The 24,405-nt window shown below is 37.4% G+C and overlaps 2 protein-coding genes across 3 annotated transcripts in view; both read left to right on the forward strand.

Annotated features, from left to right (window-relative positions):
- Positions 1–3,121, forward strand: part of LOC149776820 (AP-1 complex subunit beta-1-like) — a 53,799-nt gene extending 50,678 nt beyond the window's left edge. For both annotated transcript variants that reach the window (XM_089941534.1, XM_089941533.1), the window contains exons 20-21: positions 1,344–1,498; positions 1,916–3,121. In XM_089941534.1, the coding sequence (XP_089797660.1) occupies positions 1,344–1,498; positions 1,916–1,990 (230 nt within the window). In that variant the 3' untranslated portion in view covers positions 1,991–3,121. The remainder of the gene's footprint in view (positions 1–1,343; positions 1,499–1,915) is intronic.
- Positions 3,122–16,047: 12,926 nt separating this feature from the next.
- LOC149776821 (glutathione S-transferase theta-1-like) lies at positions 16,048–23,251 on the forward strand. Its single transcript, XM_089942648.1, has 4 exons — positions 16,048–16,201; positions 17,610–17,697; positions 21,011–21,164; positions 22,847–23,251. Exons 1-4 carry the CDS (start codon positions 16,090–16,092, stop codon positions 23,192–23,194), a joined length of 702 nt encoding a protein of 233 aa, XP_089798774.1. The 5' UTR covers positions 16,048–16,089; the 3' UTR covers positions 23,195–23,251.
- Positions 23,252–24,405: the final 1,154 nt, after the last annotated feature.

Here is a 24,405-nt window from a genome sequence, read left to right on the forward strand (position 1 = left end):
ATAGGCCTGCACAGCCACAGCAGATGATGCCAAAACCCCAGAGACAGACGAAACTCCAAGGGCACTACTCACATGGTCTCCCAAGACTGAGTCACAACGATGATAACCATCAAACTCAGTATGACCAAAAGTATTCCTTCAATGATATAGATGGATGGTAGATAAATATGGCCAGTAATGCTTGATAACCTGTTAAGTTAAATGCAAGACTATCAGAACAAACTATCTTGGAAGTAATTTATTGAGCAATAAAAATCTTACTGACATGTTACCAATTTCATTAAATTTGGATACATTGATTCATAAAAAGGCTTTTTTGATAGCATTTTCTTTATCAACTTGTCTTTCTAAACACTGTTTATACCAGAGCACTTGAATAACAATAAATAGAAATTGTAATATAGTGATCTCTGTGACTATTCAGACTTTTGATGTTACGATTACCTTGTGAGTGTTTGTATTTTAGATGATGTAGCAGGTTTTAGGTTCCTTCGCAGACTAATTCATCATAGGTTATATTTTGCCTTATGTGTCTTTGTACAAAATGTCGTCAAAAGTGTATTCTGATTGGAATGTTCCGTTACTTGTTTCATCTCTAACAACAATGCAAAGGCACAATGTCCTAGTCATCCAAGTGTACTTCAGAAGTCATTTCAATTTGTTATTAATTTTTTTATTATTGAAATGATTTTTTGACATGTAATTAACAGAATTTTGCTCAAATGAAACAAAAAATCTGTTAACTAATTTCAATTTCTTTTTGGGGGTCATCAGCTCTTGCATAGGACAGACTTTGTTCAACACATTTATTAAAGTTCATTTGAAATACTTACAAGTATTTATTAAAACCCTCTATTTATGATATAACTCCACTAGTGTTTACATGTGTATGGATGTGTCTTCAGTGACAAACACTGACCCATCCATGAAATTGGCTTCAGTACATGTTTCCTGATATCTTATAAAGATATATCTTCAAGGACAACACTGACCTATTTTTTTTTAGATTGCTTTCATTACATGTTTTTTGATAGCTCTGATTGTTTCAATACAAATTTATTTACATCTCATGGTATTGGTTTCAGTACATATCTCTTGGTTTGTTGTAAATATGCATCCCTAAGATGACACTTGATCCATCCTCAATATCAGTTTATCACATACCTCAAGATCTCTCATAAAGATGCATCCTTAAGGCCTTTCCATTAGATGTTGCATCTGAACATATCTTCATTTTATTCTTTGCTGATATAGCAACATCACAGAATTGTTCTGTATCAATTCCAATTCAGTGTGAAATGGCTGTGTTAATATATTCAGCACCTAGTGTCTGTTTATTTCAGATACTGTTTCCCAGAAATTAAGGAATAATAACATCTTTACAATAGCGAAGCGAAATGTAGAAGGTCAAGACATGTTGTACCAATCACTCAAGTTGACAAATGGAATCTGGGTTCTAGCCGAGTTGAAGATACAACCAGGAAATCCCAATTTTACGGTAAGACCAAGCTTTATAATTATTATATTAATCCATTTCCGATTAGTATTAAAGGCAACATCTATTTCATGCCAAATCATCTTTAACAGTGTGAACTGTATATTTTCAGTTTTACAATTTCTTTAAAAGTATATATTTACTGAAAATGTAAATGGTCATGGTTTTCATTTATGATAATTTCCTTGGTATTTATGTCTTGCCAACATTTGTTTTTTGTAGAATTCACCATTGAATTACTTTATAATTGTTCAGGCTTTACATCTTGGTGTTGCAACCATTTCTCAAGTATCTCATTAATCAAATTTGAATTGTTTATAGAGATTCATTATAACAATATTATTTCTTTAAAGGTTGTTTATTCAGGTATGGAGTCTGATTGATATGCATGACTTTTAAGGTTCTGTTTTGCTTTTTCAGCTGTCCCTGAAAGGAAGAGCAATGGATGTCTATTCAGGAATTCATGGAGCTTATGAAACAATTCTTCACAATTAATGACCTTATTTCAATTTTGGGATTCTATTCATATATTCTGAAAAATAACTGGATTTTCTACAACCCAAATTCTGTGATTAGTTTGACTTAATAAGAAAAGATTAGTTCGAAAAGAAAATTAGAGGGTTGAGATATCTTTGTATTACATGAGACACTGGGATAAATGTTGTACAGAACTTAACTGAAGAATATATAGGTGGTTTTTTTATCTGTGTCCATTTCCTTCATAAATGTGCTATCTGTTTTCTGTTATATATGTATGATGTATACTGTACTAAGACACTTGCATAAAAGAAAATTCCCAAATATTCCTAATATTGGATGGCAGCTGAAATGCCTCAACCATTATGATTTCATGAAAATTTTGATATTTAATCTTTTTATCTATCTGTGTTTTATGTTTGAACTGTATATTTCAGTGAATAGTTTGCAGTTTGGAAGTCAGCAAAACTTTTGTAATATTGCCTTTAATTGGATATAGAAAACAAACTGGATAGATTTTCGAAGCATTCTAAACAGAGCAAATATACAGGGACCTGCAGTTTGTTTTTAAGGCTTTGGACTTATTCATTTTGTATGAAATGCCAGTCTGTCTTAGATTCAGATCTAAAGATCATATCGATTTATTATAATGTTGTCCAGGAACATTATTATTTACAGTAAATCATAAATTATATTTGTATTCTTTTGGTAAGAATGCCATATATACTCAACTTGTAAATCCAGTTAAACTGTAAACTTCACAAACCCAGATCTGTCATCCTATAATGCATTGGCAGATCTGGGTCTACTCAGTTTGTTAGGAGTAATCAATAGAACAAATATTATAGATCCTGATCTGCTGTCATTGTGTGATGGCAGACCAGGGTCTATGTTGTAGTTAGCAGTAATCTTTTCTCACTATCTGGGTTAAACATTCCATTTTCATGTAATACCTATAGAAGTGTCAGAGTAGCAATCATTGCCATATGTTTATTGCATATATCTATGGAGAATTAAGAACCTGTTTTAGTGATTCGGATAAGTGTATGCAGTCTGCCTAAATTTATATGGCGAAATGCGGTAAGGTAGACAAATGTATGCTTTTGTACTCAATGGTGAGTAATAATAAATGTTATTGACAAGAAATCATTTTTGCCTCCTTTTGTATTTCTTTTGAACCAGTCAAAATGCATGCACATACAAACACTACAAACACACAAACATTTAAGATCACCTGTCTTTGAGAGACAATTGAAGCATCAAGGATCACTTGAACGAAGCTTTGCAGAACTAGATGTGTTAAGAATACACATGAATTCTGGATTCTACAAAACACATACATTTGTAATTATGTGGTCATGTTCTTCATAATACATTTATAATTATTTATGTGGTCATGATTTTCATAACAGTTATATTAATAATTAGTTATGTGACCAGGTTCACATAATGCATTAATATGTAGTTAGGAGATCATTTTCATCACAATAATTACATTAGGTTATGTAGTAACATTCTTCATGATACATTAAGTTATGTGGTCATGTTTTACATGTGCATCTGTTATTATGTTATCATGTTATGTATTCACAACACTAAACTTGAACCTGAGCTGATAATTACAAAGCAATGATATTTTGTCAATTTATTTTGATTCAATTTAAATAATCAAAGCTTAAAGATTTTCATAAATTTTTGTTTCTCTTTTTGAAAACTTATTGAATTTCATGATTTAAAAAGAGTAGAATTTTTATTACATACCCATTTAATCTTACATGGCTGATCTTGGTACAGATGTTCAGTCTGTGATTTTGTATCACACACCCAGGCTATGACTACTTTTACAACTTTAAATATTCAACATTTTTCCGCTTATAAATTATTGGGAATGATTATTGCTATATTTGGTGAAACTGGCCACTTTTGCTGCTGTGAAAATAGCTAAGTACTGTAAGTAGTGATATCAGCCACCAAGAAAGTTAGAGTTAGTTGCCAATTGCCTAATCCAATTTATAGAAGTATACATTAAACTAATTTAAGAGAATGTGTGAATAAAAAGGAGATATTGATAAATATAAAAGAACACAAGTCCTTTGTTCCAAGTTTGCAGAAATAACTTGCTGGATACAGCTTAGGAATATACGTTTCAGCCCACCAGCCTTGACATAATCCTATGCTGTATTAAACTATTTCTGTATACTTGAACAAAATGCATATTTAGTTTTGTCTGTGTATTGCAAAAAACCTCTTTGTTTGTGCCCACTTGAAAATAAACACGTATTTAGTTTTCTCTATGTATGGAATAAAACTCCAACAGATTGCATGGATCAGTTTTGAAAGGACAGTATTAAAGGACAGCAGGTTTTTTTTTTTTAAATTTAGCCGATCCAAGGTGTGCAAGCAAACTTCATCTATATGGAGGATCTTGCACAAGTGATTCAGATGAAATATTAGGCCCGTTTAATAAATTTCATTTGAAATGATCGCATGTAAGATCCTGTTTATCATGTGTCCAAAAATCCAGATTTTATTCAACAAAACAATGATTATTCTAGCGAAATGACTTTTGAAATACATTTACATACTTGGTCAATTTGGATTAACCTTACATGATGCTATGATGCCATTTATGTTGTTATTAGATGTTGATATTCCCTATCATAAAAACAAGTCGAATCACAGTTGTTTGAAAATATTATAAATAATATGTGAAAGTTTTAAGATTGTTTCAATTTCTTGCTGAACAATTTTGAGGGTACTGGTCCATTTGAGATTACAGTTCCATTTGTATGTCTTACATGTTTATTTAAATAGAGTGTCTAATGGCACATCCACACAATCCTGGCTATGTAGTGCAAAGTGAATCACATGTATTTATGTATAGAAGTTAATGACACATCAGCACAATCATGGATATATAGCGTTGAATGTATCATATAGTAAAGTGAAATAAAGTCTGACAAGGAAATTTAAAAACAAGTTGAAAGTTTATTTCGCATCAGTTTAGGCTACAAGTCCTAACAAACATATGATGACATTGACTGCTCAGTAGTTGACAGCAAGTGGTTTTGTAGATGGAGGGAACTGGAGAACCTTCTGGTTGTATATCATGTACCCACGTATGTACCATAACCTGATTTCAGACCTGGGAATGCAGAGGTGCAGAAGAAGCTTGCAGATGCATCGGAACATTAATTGTATGCCCCATATTACTGCACAATTCAGAGGTATTCAAGTTCTGTCCACATAAAATATCTGTTCTAATTTTACGTACAAGTATAAGGAACTTTCTATTTAAATATGGAGACAGGCAGCCATCATGGAGCTTCCTATTTATGACAGTGTTAGCCAAACAAGTGTCTGTTAGTCTGTCACCATTTAGGATGGGCAGAATAACAATGCCCACCTTTTCTTTAAAAAGTGAGAGAATAAAAGTATCTCCTGCTGAGTCTGTCACCGGACACGATCCCCTCTGTCCAAGTCGGGAGTTATAGGACGTGGTTCCCCATGACTCGGGTCTTCCCCGCAGCAGAGTGACACTTGACCACGAAGTCCTGACTCCCAGAAGTGAGCACAAGGCGAAGACTTCCCTGTCAGTCGACATGGAATCATGCAAGTTCAGTGCGCCTCCTTTCCGATCCTCTTCCCCCTCCTAATAATTATCCTAGGTGGTCATTGACGCTTATCGTCCTTGTGTCCCAAGCCCTCTAGGTCCGAAGACAAAAAGTCTCTCCATTGCTGCCTCCTGCATAGATCTCCTTTTACTTCCCCGCTTGTCCATGGTCAAGAAGCTTTCTCTGGGGTTTAATAAGGGCTAGGAGTTTGCTAGGCAGCATAGGGGATGGTCATTCCCCCCCCCCCCTTTCACGTTCAGACCTCCAATCTCTGCATCTAGTGTTATAGAGTTCACTCTCCTCCCACCTTGGAAGCAAGAGTGTCAGAAATATTTATTCTGGGACATGGGCCCACTTTCGAGCCAGCCACTGGAGGCCATATAACATAAGACTAGGTCAAATATGAAGGAGGCTGAAAGAGGACAGGCTATTGCCAACCGCACATCAGAATTTGCTGGTGGCATTAACTGAGGTATTTCGATTTGCCCCTTGTCCATACTCATGGTATTATCAGCAGAGTTACTCCACCTCAGCAGGGATGTTACTTTGATCACCGCCAAAATCTCACTGGAACACAGTAAGAACCTTCTGCGGGCTGCTATTCTGGATGCAGAGACCCTATTCTGAGGTCGCATACCCTCATGGATTGCTAGGACCTGAACAATCGGCCACACCAGTTCTCGCATCTGCTCATGACGTGTCGAAACCGGCCAAGAAGCAGGGTCACCCTGACCGCCCCCTAGCGGCTAGCAGTGAATTCCTCGAAGCCACGCAGCCCGAGTGAAAAAATGTCGAATTCGGACATCACCTAGGCGTACGGGCCTTAGCACGGTTTGCTTGAGAGGCGAAGGGAAATTTTTACTGGCCCTTCTTTTCCTAAGGAAAAGGGGGGAGGGGCCAAAAAACCTGGTGACTCGTTTTCTCACCTAAGGCGTGTCTCTCTTCTTTTAATTCCAGTAGGTGCCAAACTATCTATCGTTTTAGAGGTTTGGTTAAGGATAATGGACGATTGGTGAGTCAGCTCAATCACAAACAGAAGATGTTCAGTAGAGGCAGGGTTGTCCTAACGGAATGGCCTTTGCAACAATCCGTAGCAGATTCTTTGTTCATACTTTGGAGGAGACCGCTGGTGGTTTGTGATGGAAAACACTGGTATTGTTTGTGTGCAGTTATTATTTTGGTGTTACAGATTCAATACAGTAACGTATATTGTCCATATACATGTTCTGTGGTACGCGTGGTGAGTGAGTAGGGAGTTGCTTGCATTGTACATGTCTAACATGCAACTGACGATTACTTTAACAAGTTCCCCGTTCCATTGTTCATTCCTCCAACGACACTCCAGGAGTCAGCTTCAACTTCTGAGTGCAACATGTTACTCGATACTTGAAGAACTGTATCGAAGAAAATTACTATTGCGCACCAAAGTACTACAGGGCGCTCATCTTCGTCTTCATTTTCTTCATTGTCTTCATCTTCATGGTCTTTATTTAGTCATCATCAAGTCTGATTAAAGTAGAAGAACCCACGGAAACGTAACGTTGTTATTTCTCCCAAATAATGCTACACCTACTACAATGGCGCCTGATGTGGGGCACGAATGGCTTACAGTAACAAGGCTAAACAACAAGCTCTCTTTTTACGTTTGCCCAGTGCCAGTAGCTTCTCGTGGGTCGGTGGTTCTTCCCGGGGTTTTCCAGGGTTCTTGCTCCACCAGTTATACTGGCTGCCATGTATAGCCTATCTTGTGTTGAAAAATGGCGTTAAATCCTACAACAACGTTTGCCCAGTCCCAGACCAGAGAACCTGGGCAGTGGACGCTTTCAACCTGAAGTGGAATCGTCTAATCGCTTACGGCTTTCCACCCATCAGGATGATCCCTTAAGAACTTCAGAAAGTAATTATGTTCGCAGATGAGCTCATTTTCGACCTATCGGGCCCCGGGTGGCTAATTGGTATAAGGCGCTTGCCTTTACAAATCACAGCCATTTAATCTCTGCATATTCTTAGCTAGGCCAACGTGATTATGTGTGAAGGATTGCCAGTAGCTTCTTTTTTGGCTGGTGGTTCTCTCGAGTTCCCCCTCCAACAAATATACTGGCCGCCATGTATTGCCTACCATGTGCTGATAAATGACGTTAAACCCATATAAGCAGAAACTTCTAGACCTTCTTTTAGACCAGTCCAGGACAATGCCACAGAGGATGGACATTCTGTCGCAACACAACCGCCTGCATAACCACCCACAAATGCTTAACCTTGAAGTTTGGCTTATCACGAACTATATATCCACCAGAATATGTTTTCAGCAAGTTGCCAGTTGCATCATTCAGGTCAGGAGACGCCCAAGGTCTGTGATGCCAAGTGCAGAATCTTTCGCGATTGGTGTAGTAGCAAATGTGTTAACTCTCCTTGCCTCTATACGATTGTATTGGCAGATTTTCTTTTCTTCATTTTTAATGAGAGGCAATACTCGTTTTCTGCTGTCACGGGCTATAGGGCAGCCCTTTCCAACACGATCAGATTTTCGCTAGGTCCTGCAACCGGTTTGGATTCTCGTATTGTTGGTCTGATCATGTATTTAAAGCTCCATAGACTGTTGTCTAGCTCTCTAATGTATATATGAAATATCTCAGGTGTGTGCTTGTTTTTACCGAACAAAAACTCTTTTGAACCTTGGGGTGAAGCTACCCTCAAAACTGTTTTCTTGCTCTCCGCGAGACGAAGGAGTGAGCCACATGTTTAACGTTTGGAGTCGGCCTGTTTGCGGTTCAATGCAAATTATGAGCTGGTTTCTCCTCTGCTAACCAGATTTTGTAGTACAAAACCAGCCTCTTTCGTTAGCTCCACTATTAGGGTGATTAAGATTGACTTTATGCCCAATTAGGCAGATCTACTTGGCAGCTTCTAAGGGAGAAGAACGGATAGGAAGCTTGTGTTCCGTCCTCTAAAACGTTTGGCTGATATTGCGGCATGTACTATTCGAGGTGGATTATAACAACAACCAAATAGCTTATCAGTCCCTTACAAGACGAACCCTTCATTCCTGAAATTTAACTATTGCTACTTCATGGGCCTATCTTACTCATTTGTCTTTGGAGATCAAGTGATAGCCGCACTTTGGCGATCCAGCACAACCTCTTCCTACATTTGTTCCTTGGTGTACCAAAGCGAAGTTATAATATATTCTCTACGACCTATGTTCATGACACAAAAGGTGTCCCAAGTCAATACGATCTTTCATTAGTGAACACCTCTACCGTAAGGGTATTTCCATGTTTTTATGTTACCAGTTTTGTCCTCGGTCTCCCACCGAACTAGAAGTAGGTCTTATTACTGACATTGAATTTTTTTTCTTTCTTATTTTTTGTTTTGTTGGGGGCGGGGGTTGGATTGCCAGATTCCCTCCTTCCACCCACCTCGCATTGATATCCCACTAGTAGTCTGCGTCTTCGAAAAAGATGAAAGTGACTATACATGGACAGCGACGCAAGATCGCCTTTGAGAAAGTTCTGTAATTCACCCTTTGAGTGAATTAAGACTCTTTGTGCTAACGATGGGTAATTAAAACAGGATTCAATCCAACACCTCCCCACCCCCACTTCCAATAAAAAATGACATACATTTTTCCCAACAGTTTTGAATGGGACAAAAGGTTCTGCAAAATTAAGTCCAAGGATTACAGAATTTCTCAGTTTCTCTGCCACTTGAAATTCAACAATATTTGTGTTGTAACACTTTTGATAATATTGGAGATTTCGTTACATGTAGAGATCGTAGAAAAGATGGAAACAATTGAGTTTTAAATTGAAAAGCTGGCAGTCTTTTTCTGGTGTTGAACAATATGGGACTCTGGTTTTTGTCCAGAGATTTCTGGATTTTATGACAATGTTAATTCTTTATTAGTGTTGTATTGTTTTGAAAAACCAATCAATGAATAAGATTTTCAACAGTATTAATGTGAAGGGAACAATATGAGACTTTTAGTGAAACACCCTAAGAAATATAGAACGCTACACGTGATTTAATGCACTTATACTTATTTATAAGTCGAGTCCAACTGCAAGCGACAAAGACCCTGATCTGCCGTCGCATAATGCACAGGAAGATCAAGGTCAATGTAGTTTGTTTTACTGATTACTCCTTACAAACTTCATAGACCTAGAACTGCCAGCTCATTATGCGAGTTAAAGTCGGGTCTGTACAGTTTGTAGTTGGACTTGCAAGCGAGTAGAAGCAGTGCATAATGGAGGTCAAAATGCTTTTGAAACCAATAAAAAATACATGTTTGGTCATTTGAAAAAGTTCAAAAGATCCTTAGACCATTGTGTTTGACCTTTGTTCACGAACAACTATTGCAATTCAAGAGACTTTATTGTGAACAGTTTTTGATTAAACTTGGCATGATTGCTTTGACTTCTGATGAGTATTATTATTATGAATGTCATGAAAGTGAGGTGATAGCCCTCTGATTGATTCAACTCGAGACAGACATTCAGGTTATCTCTTTATATCTAAAGCCCAACATTTCTCTTTCGGTGTCCCAGCTGCCAAACAAGAGGTCCCGAGTTCGAAACTCGCGGCGGCATCCCAATTTGGTCCTATTCTTTAACAATATTCTTTTTATTTTATGTCCAAACTTCTTTTAAACTCGCTCATCCAAAGCTTTTAATGTTTTTTAAATACATTTTTACATTTTATGTAGAAAGTTTCTTTTATCTCTCCCGTCCTAGGACGGGCAGTTGAGTTAGTTTCTAAATAAACTTTGATCGAATTTATATAGCAAGTTGAACAGCCTTTCAACACCTTTTACATTATCATACTACCCTGCCAAATTCGGTACATGCCGATGGTGAATGTTGAGGGGATGAAAATAAATAAGCTGCATCGTTTAAAATTGTTCACAGTATATATGCATACTTTTATGGTAATATGATACATAATTGTACAAGATGGCCGCTATCACTTAACCCGCTTGAAGTAGCTGTTCTATTTTGTTTTGGTTTTTTTTGTGCCGTTTTTCATGATATATGTGCTTGTTGCCTGTCTTCGTCTACGTTATTGTGTTCATCATGCATTGGCTGTTCAGTTCGTATGTATTTCTTCATCTCCTTGTTTTGGAAACGAGAACAATTAGACTTTTTCTCAGCTGTCTTGCTCCACTGCTACAACTTCCTTTGTTGTTGAACAAACCGCCATCACATGATACTCGCCAGTCAACCCGTTTATGATATGATGGACCCTCATTAATTGCTTTAAATGATCACTCCTTGGCTCTCCACACTACATTGTGCTCTAGACTAAACGAACTGGGGCTACATTCATCATTACTTAAATGTAAACAGAAGCGAAAAAAGAAACGTTGTTTCAAAGTGGCCGGCATAGAACAGGACGAAAAATTCCAGTTATCTCCCTTATGCCCTTTCCGGCTCAACAATTTAAAAATTCGCCCGTTAATTTAGATAACCTAATTCGAATCCCTATTAAATCGTCAACCTTTGTGTCAACTATCCAACAGGTAACTCTGCGTACTGCATTATTCAATGCCCAATCAGTAGGATCACCGGAAAAGCCCACAGAAATATTTAATTTTATCAACAATCAGAATATCGACGTATTTTTCCTGACAGAAGCATGGCTAAAACATCAGGCGATGATCCCAAGTGCACGGATATAACACCCACTGGTTATTCCATCAAGTCGTTCCCCCGCTACTCTCGCGTAGATGGAATTGCTGTCTTCATAAAGAACTCCATGATCAAACGTCTTAACCACACCAGAACTTTCAATTTCTACAACACATCGTTTCAACTAATCCAAACCACACTTACACTGGAACAAAGGGCAGTCCATTTTTCTGCCTATACCGCCCTCCTAGTAGAAAAAACAAGCTGACTAAATATCTCTTTTTGGAGCAGTTTCTGAATCTCCTGGAGTATGGAAATTTGATAGGTGGCAACCTGATTATTCTTGGAGATTTCAACGTTCACTTTGACTGTCCCGGAAACCCAAACACATAAAAACCTCTAGATTCAATTAATGTCTTCAACCTCAAACAGTCAGTTAACCAACCCACCCATAAACATGGTCACATTTTAGACTGGTTTCTTAGACCTGATGATAATGTTATACGTTCCTCCCTGGTATCCCACGAACTTGCATCAGATCATCTCTGCATTATATGCCATCTTGACATATCAGTCCCTAAACCCTGTATTTTCTACTAAGAGAAACCTCTTTGATGAATAAATAGAACCAAACTAATGAATGACATCCAAGCAAACCAAACAACTTGCCTACCTCCTACAGCAGAACAACTCGATAACTGCCTGCGTTCATTGCTCGACAAACATGTCCCAGCCACCAAGTGCAGAGTATCAATTCAAAAGTGTTCTCCATGGTATAGCAATGTTAGGGACCAGCTCCGCACTGCTAAGAGACCGCCATAAAGCTGAGAGGTTTTGGCTTTCCACCAGACTCACTATTTATAAGCAAATCTATGAAGCCGCTAAGAAGAACGTCACAAACATAGTCCATGCAGCAAAATCAACCCACTACAGTACTAAGATTATGGAAAGTTTCAGCTGCAAAGAGCTTTTCGTGGTTACTAACAAGTTAATGTCAAGGAACAAATGTACACCACTTCCAACTAGAGAAGTCGACCTTCCGGACCTGTTTGCAAATTTCTTCCGTGACAAAGTACAAACCATTAGAGATAAGCTTGACAACACAATTTCAGTTGACTCGTCGTCATCATATAGTTGTGCTATATATATCTGATTTAATTCATATTTATTTTAATTTAATTGTTTGAATATTTTACAATTTTATTCTATTATATGCTATTATAATGTAAATTTATTCATTGGAAATGATATTTTTCCAGAAAATCGGTTGACTTGAATCGTTCTTTTTGTACACACTAGGTGTTGATCTAAACGCTGACCTTATTTCAGAATTTGTAGCAACCTTGGTAAACAAGTTCTATTTTATTTTAAAATGATTGGCTTTCGTCAGGGGCATTTTTGGTGTAACTGACGTAAACCCGATCACGTGACCCTCCCCTTTTGAATTTTGCAATTCCGATTTTTTCCATTACTGCGCATTTGTTAGTTTTAATAGAGATGCGTGGAGACAGATTTCTCAGTTTTGGGCTTTTTGCACTGATGTCAAGTTATTTTGTTGTAGCCAGATTTTGAGTTATAATTTTCTTCAGATCAGTTGGATTTCAAAATGATTAATTGTTTTTTTCTCTGGAAATACTTTGAGGAGTGCTCACTCAGAAATTTTGGAAAGACATTGCTTACAAATTTAATTTGGATTTCCAACACTGTAATGTCATTATTTGTATTTCTACAAGGAACTGTACATAATGCACAGTATTGACTACAGCATACGTCATCGTCATCCATTTTGGATTTTCCATCAGGATTCGAACTTGAAATTATTAGAACATTTATTACTAGGACGTTTGCAATTTAATTTGTGGATTATTCTTGGATTATTTTTGGATATTCTTGGATTAATTTTGGATTTGATTCTAGAAAACCATAAGTTCTCTGCTGTCATTGTACAGAATTTTTCCAGGGAAATAAATTATTTGCTAAATTTGAAAAACTTGTTGTTTTCACTCTTTCTGTGTTGCTGTTTATTCGAGCCTACAAACGTAACAGTTGGGATACAGAATTCAGCGGCAACCATTAGCAGCATTTGATGTCTGTCTCTATGGATTTAGTATCTACAATCGTGATGAAGAGTGCACCAAAGTCATGTGAACTTGATCCAATTCCAACATCGTTGCTGCTTGAGTGCTTAGATCCAGTATTGCCTTCACTAACTGATGTTATTAATACCTCTCTCTCTAATCCGAGGAATTCCCATCATTTTTCAAAACCGCCATTGTAAAGCCTCTGCTGAAGAAACCAACACTCGACCATAACGATTTAAAGAATTAACGCCCAGTTTCTAATCTCCCATTCATACATAAAATAATCTTAGAAAAGGTCTTTCTATCCCAGCTTGTATCTCATCTGAATTCAAACAGTCTTTTTAGCAGTGTACAATCTGTATATTGCCCTTGCCACAGTAGTGAAACTACTCTTCTAAACGTAGTTAGTGACATTCTCTCTGCTTTGGATAGCGGAAAGATTACAGTCGTCACCCTCCTTGATTTGTCTGCACGATTTGACAATAGACCATGATATATTACTTCACCGTCTCCAGCATGTATTTGGCATTACTGTAGTTCAAGTCCTACTTGGTCAACAGGATACAAATTGTTTCGGCAAATGGAATACACTCCAACCCAGTTAATCTATGTTGTGGTGTTCCACAGGGGTCTGTTCTTGGACCTGCTCTGTTCATTTTATACACTCAGCCGCTCTCAAGTGTCATAGATCACCATCCAATGTCTCACAAATTATACGCTGACGACACCCAAATATACAAATCTAGCCACCCAACTGAAGTTGATGCTACCATCCAAGGTGTAGAGAGGTGCATTTCTGATGTGAAATCATGGATGACATGTAACAAGCTACAGAAGAATGATGATAAAACTGAGGCCATTCTGATCACAACACAAAGACTTTCTCAGTCACACCCTTTACTGCAAACAATAAATATCAGCAACACCAACATTAAATTCACACAGTCAGTACGAACCCTGGGTGTCACTCTGGACAGTACTCTCACGTTGCACCAACATGTCATGAACATATGCAAGGCTGAATATATTGAGCTGAGACGCATCAGCTTCATTCGCAAATATCTTTTAGTTCATGCCACTGAAACACTTATATGTTCATTAGCACTTTCAAGGCTGGACTATTGTAACTCAATTCTGTCTGGTTCATCTCAATATCTACTTCAGAAACTTCAGTAAGTTCAAAACACAGCTGCTCGGATCATACTTAGAGTAACGCTCAGAGCACACCTCCCCGCTGCTCTGTACCCTACACTGGCTATCCGTTTGATCCAGAATCAAACACAAAATTTGTTCTCTGTGCTACGTTTCACTGACGGACTCCAGTCCAACATACCTATCCGACCTCCCCCATGTGTATACACCAGCAAGATACGTACGTTCCTCTTCTGACAATCGTATACTCATTATTCCCACTACGAAAACGAAGTCATATGGACAACGTTCTTTTGCATACCAGGGCCCAGCAACGTGGAATGAATTGCCCACTGAACTTTTGAACTTAGACACAAAGACACAGTGATACCATTCAAGAGTGCTCTTAACACTCACTTATTTCGACTGTAAGAACAAATTTAAAGACCTAATAATGTTCCCTACCTTAAATATTTACAGCATGTTTAATGTTTTCTAATTTCATGGTGTTTGTTTTCTGTAATAATATCATTATATGTTTGTTATGTTATAGGTGTTGTCTTATGTTGTAAAGATCTTAGAGCGCCTAAAGATTAAACGCTATAGAAAGTCCTCATTATTATTATTATTATTATTAATATATAGATATATACTTATAAGTTTGTCTGGTTTCTGATTTAGAATATATGCATACCAATAGGTAGTCTGGTGTCTGATTGGTGGAGCCTATATATGCATAACTGTACAGGCTTTGATCCAAATTGGAATGTACGCTTATGCCATCCACATATTGGACAAGTCTGATCATGAGCGACATCTATGTAAATGAATGATGCGATCTGGCATCTTATTGGCTACGCTTGTTTTAACTCTGAACATTATGTCAATGGGAAGGTTTAATTTTAAACAAAAAGATACATAAGCATAAGAGTATGTACAGTGTATTATGGTTGAGCGGCACGTCAACACAAACTAGACATATGGCGCCGAATAAAAGTACAAAAGTACAAAATTTAAATATAAAGAATTGCAAATAAAATTATACGAATATCAGCCCATCCAAATAAACTTAGTAACGAATAACTGCAAAGATAACATATAAACCTGTTAAAATCTTTAATATATATATATATATATATATATATATATATATATATATATATATATATATATATATATATATATATAATAACGATAAATGTAAAAAAAATGTATAAAATCTATAACATATGAGATCAAAATGTGCATTCACTGCATTTCGTAAAAAGTCCACCGTTTTCAATGGTGGTACATCATAATAAAGTTTCCTACCTACCCATGTTTATGGTTTTATCGTGGCCTATACGTCATAAACCATCCCAACAATCTGAACTTACCTACTCACCTTCTACCCACCTATCAATCTGATATAAAAATATATAAATAACGTGCTAAATGTACCGCCAAACCGTTCAACATACGCTCATACATATTTAAGTAGCATATACGTACAGATAGACAGGCACGCAGGGGCTAGATATAAAAACAAAAATATTTTCATCGCGTATATTAAATGCATTCGTCTTCACGTTCATTATCTGAACCGCTCACCTATTACCTTGACCCACATACTGCATGCGATTCGTTTAAATACACAGGCCTAGTTATTCAATCCACAACCAAACATGGTGCTTCAACTGTACTTTGACTTACTTTCCCAACCATCCCGCGCCATATACATCTTCCTTAAGGTGAACAAGATCCAGTTTGAGGCAAAGGAAGTATCGCTGAGGAAAGGTAAGATATATACAGGGATGGTAATCATACAAAGTAACGACCTTTTCTTAATCATCAAGACAATAGTTCCACTTTTGTACTTATCCCCGCTCACTCTCGTTTGCTTTGAAAAATCTTTACTAATCTTTACTAATTGCATATTGAATTGTGCAGACCTATTGTTTTGAATATAAAAAAGAGTTATCTTGAAAAATTGGAGATCAATTGGTAAATACTTTTGGAGGTATTCAGGGTCAAAGTTAATATATATTTTCTACATGTAAGTCTCTTTTTGTCGGACCTGGCCACTTTTTGCTCCCAACTCCACGTGTATTTCATAACTAAGTATAGTCATGTGGTCACGCATCTGTTCATAATTCAAGAGACAATGAAGTGCCAAGTAAGGTTCAGGGATGTGGAACTAGCAGTAGCATAAAGCTCCACGGGCGGTCCTACTTTCTGACCCGATGAGTTAGCTACAAGCGGCTATCTGAAGTCGGATAAATGTTAAGTAGAACGCCGTTCACTGTGTGAGGTGGGTTAGTCCTACAACGTAAGACACATCACCCGATAATTTTGTTTGGGGTGGGTGGGATCGGTCTTAGAAAACACACAAAATACACAGAAACATTCAAAACTATACAAAAAACAGTCGTATTATAGTTTAATAAGTTTGATTTTTGAAATAGTTTCAAGAAGATGTTTTATTTGCAGAAATTGAAAAACAGATATTAAAATATTGACAGATCTATGGAAGGCCCCCATCATGTCTCAATTCGCATATACACCAGATATCACGATTGACCGTATAAAATAATCTACATTCATAGAATGGCTTATAATTACTATTAATTCTAGATTATAGGGAGTAAGGTCAAAACCTTAATGAAGTTCTAAAGAGTTCAAACTTCTATTGATTCCATCCGTGCTGGTAGTACACCCTTACTGCTTCACTGAAAATAAATTAGCATGTTTAAAAAATTACATTAGTTTTAATAAATTTGCTTTTTCTTATATATGAACAGGTTATGACACATGTCGCAAAATGTAGGGGGTGCGAGTCTGGAAATGTATGGGAAACTTGTGACTAGATTTGGCACTGCCAATTATCCACAGGAGTAAACCGTGTTGCAATTCCAACATTAATTTTGAAAACATACTTTCTTCTCATATGCCAGTATTTTATTTTGATAAAAAAGTAAATCTCAGAGGAAATTATCCAGAGAAAGACTTTAATTCTGTCACATTCGTCGAATTTTTTTTCTGGCTAAATTCAAGAAATTATATAAATAACTTTGTTCTGAATGTTAAATGTACGTCTTTCAAGCAGTTCCTAAACCAAGCAATAGCAAACACCTTTCACCAAAGTACAAAGTAATATCTTAAATAATTAAATTGTACTACAAAAATGAATCATTTATGCTTGCAGGCGAACAATATACAGAAGAATTTAAGAAACTGAATCCATTTTCAAAGGTTCCATTCATAATCGACGATGGATTTATTCTGACGGAGAGGTAAACATGTTTCTCATTTGACTTGAAGGGATTAGTCTCGTGTTTATACTGAATTTTGACTTAGAAAGGTCAACGGAAAACATGGTTGATTCAACTAGGGCCAATATTGTTATGAACTTTATGTAATTATAAGGTGCACCGAGGCAACAATTTGGTTTTGAGAAGATGCGTAAATTTGCTAATTCGGACCTAAAAGCAATCGTCATTTGTTCTCAACCTACGGGCTCAAGTCAATATTGGCATGTGTGAAATCTTACCGGTAGCTTCCCGTTCTTTCCAGAGTTCTTCCTCCACCAGTTATAATAGCCGCCATGTATATAATATCGTGCACGGAAGAATGGAGTTAAACTCAAAACAACAACCAACTTCCTCAATTTACAAGGATTGTAAATGTTGCTGAATGCGTCTTAGCTACGAGGACACTCGGAAAGAAATTAGCAGGATGGAAACGCAGCATGTGCTGCCTTGACAACCATCGAGTTGAGCATATACCCTGTATAGTTCACTCCAGCTGTATGTTATCTTCAAATCAAGTTAGTGTTTTGCCTGTTTTAACGACACTTTTATTACATTGTTGGCTATATTGTGCCAAGGAAATGGGAGCTAAGTGCCTTTTTCAAAGACACACCGAGGCAGACGACTGGTGGTCGGGTATGGATTACTACTCCGAGGCTCTACGTACTAGGCTAAATCAACAAATTATGAATAGACCAACATCAGTAAAAAGTGGAGAAGATGAAACAAGCAGACGATGATGTATGGTACTAGGTTCTGTGTTCCATTATTCATTAACACGTCCTTCACAATGTGCTTTAGTATAGATAGTTCCTGAATGACGTCATCATCTGTCATATATGTGGTCAGCTGGCAGATTTACCGTTGACTTTATATGGTATTTGGAAGTTGAAATAAATTCATTGAATATCAGTATACTTTTACGAAACTTACATTCATAAACAGAACGCAAGTCAAGCTTACTGTTAGTATCTAGATTTATTTCGGTGATCGAATATAGAAGAAACTGCCAGCTTGGGGCCATCCATTTAGTACGTACGCATGGAGGGGGAGGGGGTAACCCAGATGCATACGCTTGCGTATGGGAGAGGGTCTACTGATAATGTACGTACGCATAGGAAACGGGGTGTAGGTGTGAAACCTAGATAATAATTTGTCTAATACGTAACATGTTCGACGTTTGAATTTTAGCGGACACTAGACAAACTGTTTCAAGTTAAGCAGCTTATTTATTTAATGCAACCAGACATTCAACGTGGGTGGACTATCTGTTTGATCAAACACTTTATTATTAATCCTTTATGGTTTCTGCGTGGATTAAATATAGGCCGTTCTATAAAATTGGGGGGGGGGTGCGTCAAGCGTACGTACGCAGGTGGGGGGTGTGTACAAAATACGCATGTGTACAGGGAGAGGGAATGGGTCAAGATTTGCCCGAGTTTTACGTACGTACTACAGGGATGGCCCATTGCCCGTCGTCCAGGTAAACTGTCAGAATGTTGTCTGCTAGCGACCTTATTGGGAACCATCTATTCATTAACACGTCCTTGACAAATGTGCTTCCGTATCCATTAACACGTTCTTGACAAATGTGTTTCAGTATCCATTAACACTTCCCTAACAAGCATACTTCAGGACGAGTTTGACGATGGGGCAAGATTCAACTCTCCGAAAACTTTAATGTCATGCGTAGCATTTGTAAGCTGTGTGTGTGTGTGTGTGTGTGTGTGTGTGTGTGCGCAAAAAAAAAAATAATATACAAATATTCAATATCATCTTAAATATTGCTTCATTTTAAAGATGTTTTGGATCCTTTTATTGTTGTTGGTCTTCACAGCTGTTGACACAATGTTTATAAACTTATAATCGAATTCCGGAATAATTGCTGCATATAAGTTTTGTTTTGAACAAAAATGATTTGATGTTTTGGTCTCTTTCTGCTACTTTTATTTATTTTTGTTACATTTAGCTGACAAATGTAATAGGCTCACATGTTTGTTTTGCAATATCTCAATCTCACCTTGTGCTTCTAAGATATTATCAGTGTACATGTTTATGTGGCACTTTCACTAGGAGGGGGACACGTGCAAGTCCAGAGGTGCGTGTAAGATGGTCGAGTGAGCAACATGAGACGAAAATGTGGATTGGTGAAAAATAATTACTTGCTAACTCATTTGTGGTACGTTACAGAATGGATTTGCATACATTATAAATATGTTTACATTTATCGTTTATGAACCAGTATACCCATATAGTGCTAATGGATGTCTGGGAGTATTGGGATTTGCAGTCGAGAGTACGATTTTATTGTACCTTCAGAATGAGCAGTATCAATGATTGTCACGTGTCAGGAAACAAATCATGGTGACTTCCTCGTGCTATTGTATTTCTCATGAGACGTTAACAAACGCCCTTGTGGAACATGACCTTGCTTGAGAACATATGTTCTTATCTCCCCCTACTAAATACAATAAATGTATAAATTACACTTATCTAAGACTAGTGAACTGAATGCAGTAATGGGAAGTTTAAAAAAAGCACAGCTATAATTTTCAGTAAACAGTTGCTTGAAAAATGTTTGTGTGTGCATGCGAGAGAGAGAGAGAGAGAGAGAGAGCTTTTTAACGTAGCTTTAACAATTTTTCAGCGGGGCCCCGAGTGGCCGAGTGGTCTAAAGCGCTCTCCGTCACGGATCACTGCCATCTCACCTCTGTCTGCGTGGGTTCGAGTCTCAGGCTCGGCCAATGTGGATATGCGAGAAAGCTTGCCGGTAGTTTCTCGTGGGTCGGTGGTTCTTTCCGGGGTTTTCCCTGGTTCTTCCTCCACCATTAATACTGGCCGCCATGTATAGCCTATCTTGTGCTGCAAAATGGCGTTAAACCCCATAACAACAACAACAACAACAACAACAATTTTTTAGTCATATCACTACGATTGTGGCAGTTTATAGTAATATCTAGCACTGGGGCATCATGCCGCAGACATGAAGCATGATGTCACACCCAGTCACATTATCCTGACACAAGGCCGACCAGTGCTAACACTAAGCTCGTAATGCTGAGCGCCAAACGAGACATCTGTTAGTACCATTTTTTAAGTCTTTGGTATGACTCAGCCGCATGCGAGGCGGACACTCTAACCAATAGGCCATCGGAGTGGTTCTGTGTGTGTGTGTGTGTGTGTGTGTGTGTGAGAGAGAGAGAGAGAGATTACTAAATACAGGTGATTGCGTACGAAGGGATTACTTCAACGAAATGTGGAAAACGTTGGATAATCGATCTTAATTTTTACTTTTTAGTGTAGCCATTTTGAGGTACCTGAGTCTGAAGTACAATGTTGCAGAACACTGGTACCCCAGGAGTGATGTCAGGGCACAGGCCCGTGTAGACGAGTATTTGAATTGGCAACATCAAAATATACGGTTTTTCGAGGCCAACATCTTTCGGGAGAAAGTAGGTATTTGTGAGCTGTAGGGCTCGATGATACTCTTTGCACACTTTTCATGTGACTGTGATAAGAAACGACTCGTCAATGTGACAATTTTTCTTATCTTCTTCACCTCAAAAATTAATAATTTATTTTCATTTAGCAAAACGGACGAAGTTAGGCAATTGTAATGTTCGCTTGACGACGGGATTTTCACTATGTATTTCTTAATTTTTGTTATCGTTAAGGCGAAACTTTTTTATAAATTGTTTACTTTAACTAATGAAGAAAATATGACACAGAGTCTATCTAAGTGCAGAAAAAGAACTTTATTTGAACTGCTCAATGGATAATATAATCATAGCTATTCTCGATTTTATGGGTTATCTTTGTGTTTTTGCTCATGGATGCATTCACAAATGTTACTGGGATTTTAGAGAACAGGAAGGTAATGGATATGCCTTTTTATCCGCGATGTTTGAAGAAAGAGCGATGATATTGGGATACGCTCGTTTGCCCGTCCGTTTGAATGTACGTACGCACGTGTGTAAAGTCAATAAAGATTTTGTATACCGATACAGATAGAAAGGTGAAACACGGGGTTAGCGAATGTTGTCCTGTTGTCCAAGTTTTGGTATTTTGACTTTATCGGTAGGAGTGGAGCCAATGGGAAATCGAATGTGGCTAAATCCTTGAAACTATCTCTCTCTCTCTCTCTCTCTCTCTCTCTCTCTCTCTCTCTCTCTCTCTATATATATATATATATATATATATATATATATATATATATATATATATATATATATATATATAGCGAGAGAGAGAGAGAGGGAGGGAGGGAGGGAGAGAGAGATTGCCCGCCATGAAACGAAAATAAATTGAGGTTCAATTCCTGGACGCGATTAATTGTTTGATTAATGGGTGTTACATCATCATTGAGAAACTGTGTCATTTACTTGACCTAACATGTGGCTTAATTAAACGCTAAAATTATTGAGATAATTGCAGTGTAAGTACGATAAACAGTGGAGCTTGAGTCAAAAAACGATGGATACAAATATGGGAGTGTCTCCTGATTCCAGAGACTCGGTTATAGAATCATATCCAGGCAACAGCCAGATATACAACTGGAGGATTTTAAATTGTGAATCATATGTCAGAACAAAAATACGCCCCAACAATAAACGCTCTTTTCCATCTTAGAGTCTATGACGTAACATATAAAACCACAGTTGCTTTCAATTTGTATATTATGAAGAAAGAAAACGAGTACACCCAATCAATCATGAACCCATTACTCCGTTATGATCTCGATACGTGTATTCTAGTTAATCTTTTAATCGAACCCCGACCAAGTCATACCAAAGACGTACAAACGGTATTAGCAGTTGACTCGCTTTGGCGCTCAGCATTAAGAGGCTAGTGTTAGTACTGGTCGGCCTGGTGTCAGGATTATGTGTCTGTTTTGGACATTAGACTACATATCTGTGGCATGAGGCCCCAAGTGATCGAAATGTGCAGACGTCGCAGCGATATGACTACATTGTCCAAGCTACGATACAAATACAAATCACACACACACACACACACACACACACACACACACGTTTATGAAGTGACACATTGTAGACATATTTAAATTTTAATATGGAGTTCGAATTTTACGTCTAAAAAAACACTTTAGATCAGTAAACCCATCCTGTTTCAGGTTATTGTTCCTCGGCAAGAGAAGAAGCCCATCAACCAGACGAGGGTGGATCAAGCCAAAGCCACGCTTTCCGTCAATATTGGTCACTTGGAAACTTACTATCTGAAGGGCAAATCTTTCCTCTGTGGGCAAGATATCTCCGTGACCGACATATTGGCCGTCTGCGAACTTATGCAACTAGTGGCGGTTCAGGAAGAAGACGTATACCAGTCAAATGCTGTCGTGGCTGCCTGGATTGAGAGAGTCAAATCGAGGCTTCAGCCTCATTTTGACTCGGCACATGCAAACTTGTATGCTATGAGAGAAAGATTTATTAGTGCACAGTCTAGCCAGAAAGCAAAAATGTGATTTGCGTTATGAGATTTGTAACCTGCTGTTAATAATAAAATGAGGAAATACAGTTAATATTCTGAACATAGTCATTTTTGATTCCACGTTTGTTCTCTCTCTCTCTCTCTCTCTCGTATGATCGATAATATTGTATTGGATCAATATCGTCAGATTTAATCAACAAGTAAGTGTAAAGAATATGTCTTGCACATCCATACCACCAGTATGCAACAAAAGTGCTCTTTTCTATCTTCATCTGAAATTCCAGTCGCATACACATCAAAGGCACTTATCCATCTTTTTCACCTTGCTGCGATGCTATCAGTTTCAGAACAATCAAATGTCATTTTGAACTTCGATATTTTTATATCATCGTTATATAACGTTTTGGATCAATATCTTCAGATTTAACCAATAACACATTCACTATTGAAGATCCGCCATCATAGCATTTATTTCCCACTGTCCTAATACACATGCGCAACAACAAGACAGAGGGAGTAACTATTAAAATGATATTAGGGACACGTCATTGTCTCAGTATTTATCATTCAGATAAAGTATTATTGGTATTTATATATGTTATATTTATATTTGTTGTCAAATATATTCAAGATATTTCGAGTACAACTCTTTCGTAGATATTACATCCCTTCTTATATATTTTTAGAACCAAACTAAATCTACAAAACTACACTTCTTTAAAAAAATACATCAGTTATTGAATGCAAAGAGTTCACAAAATTATATCGCAATAAATTCACGGTTTATGACATCCATAAACTGCCTAGTATTATCATTGTTCATTCCGCTTTAATTATTTGGCCCATAGGTTAAGTGTATCTACACACGTTATAAACAAACTTTTGTTCACCTTTAATATATTAAATATATCATCTCTTATGCTCCATTAGACTTAATTCAAAACAGTCTTTAAACTTTTCCAGCATTTTCCTCACGCTAGTCAGCCTTTGCGATTTTCAATATGCCTTCATTAACTGGATTAGTTCGACTTGCTGGTTTATCTAACGCGTTTGGTACCAAATGTTCCATAGAGATGGGTTCATTGGATGTTTCCGCCTGACTAGATGATGTGTTTGAATAGAAACTTTGCATGTTTTGGTAAATCACTTGCCCTGTATACATCGTGCATCAAAATTTGAGGTATTCGCTCTTTCGTTGAACCACTTAACGCGTGTTGCATTCCTCCTATATTGCGCACCTTCGGC

Source organism: Sinohyriopsis cumingii, chromosome 18 (assembly GCF_028554795.1).
Source record: "Sinohyriopsis cumingii isolate HCF-2022 chromosome 18, ASM2855479v2, whole genome shotgun sequence".
In the NCBI taxonomy this organism is placed as follows: domain Eukaryota; kingdom Metazoa; phylum Mollusca; class Bivalvia; order Unionida; family Unionidae; genus Sinohyriopsis; species Sinohyriopsis cumingii.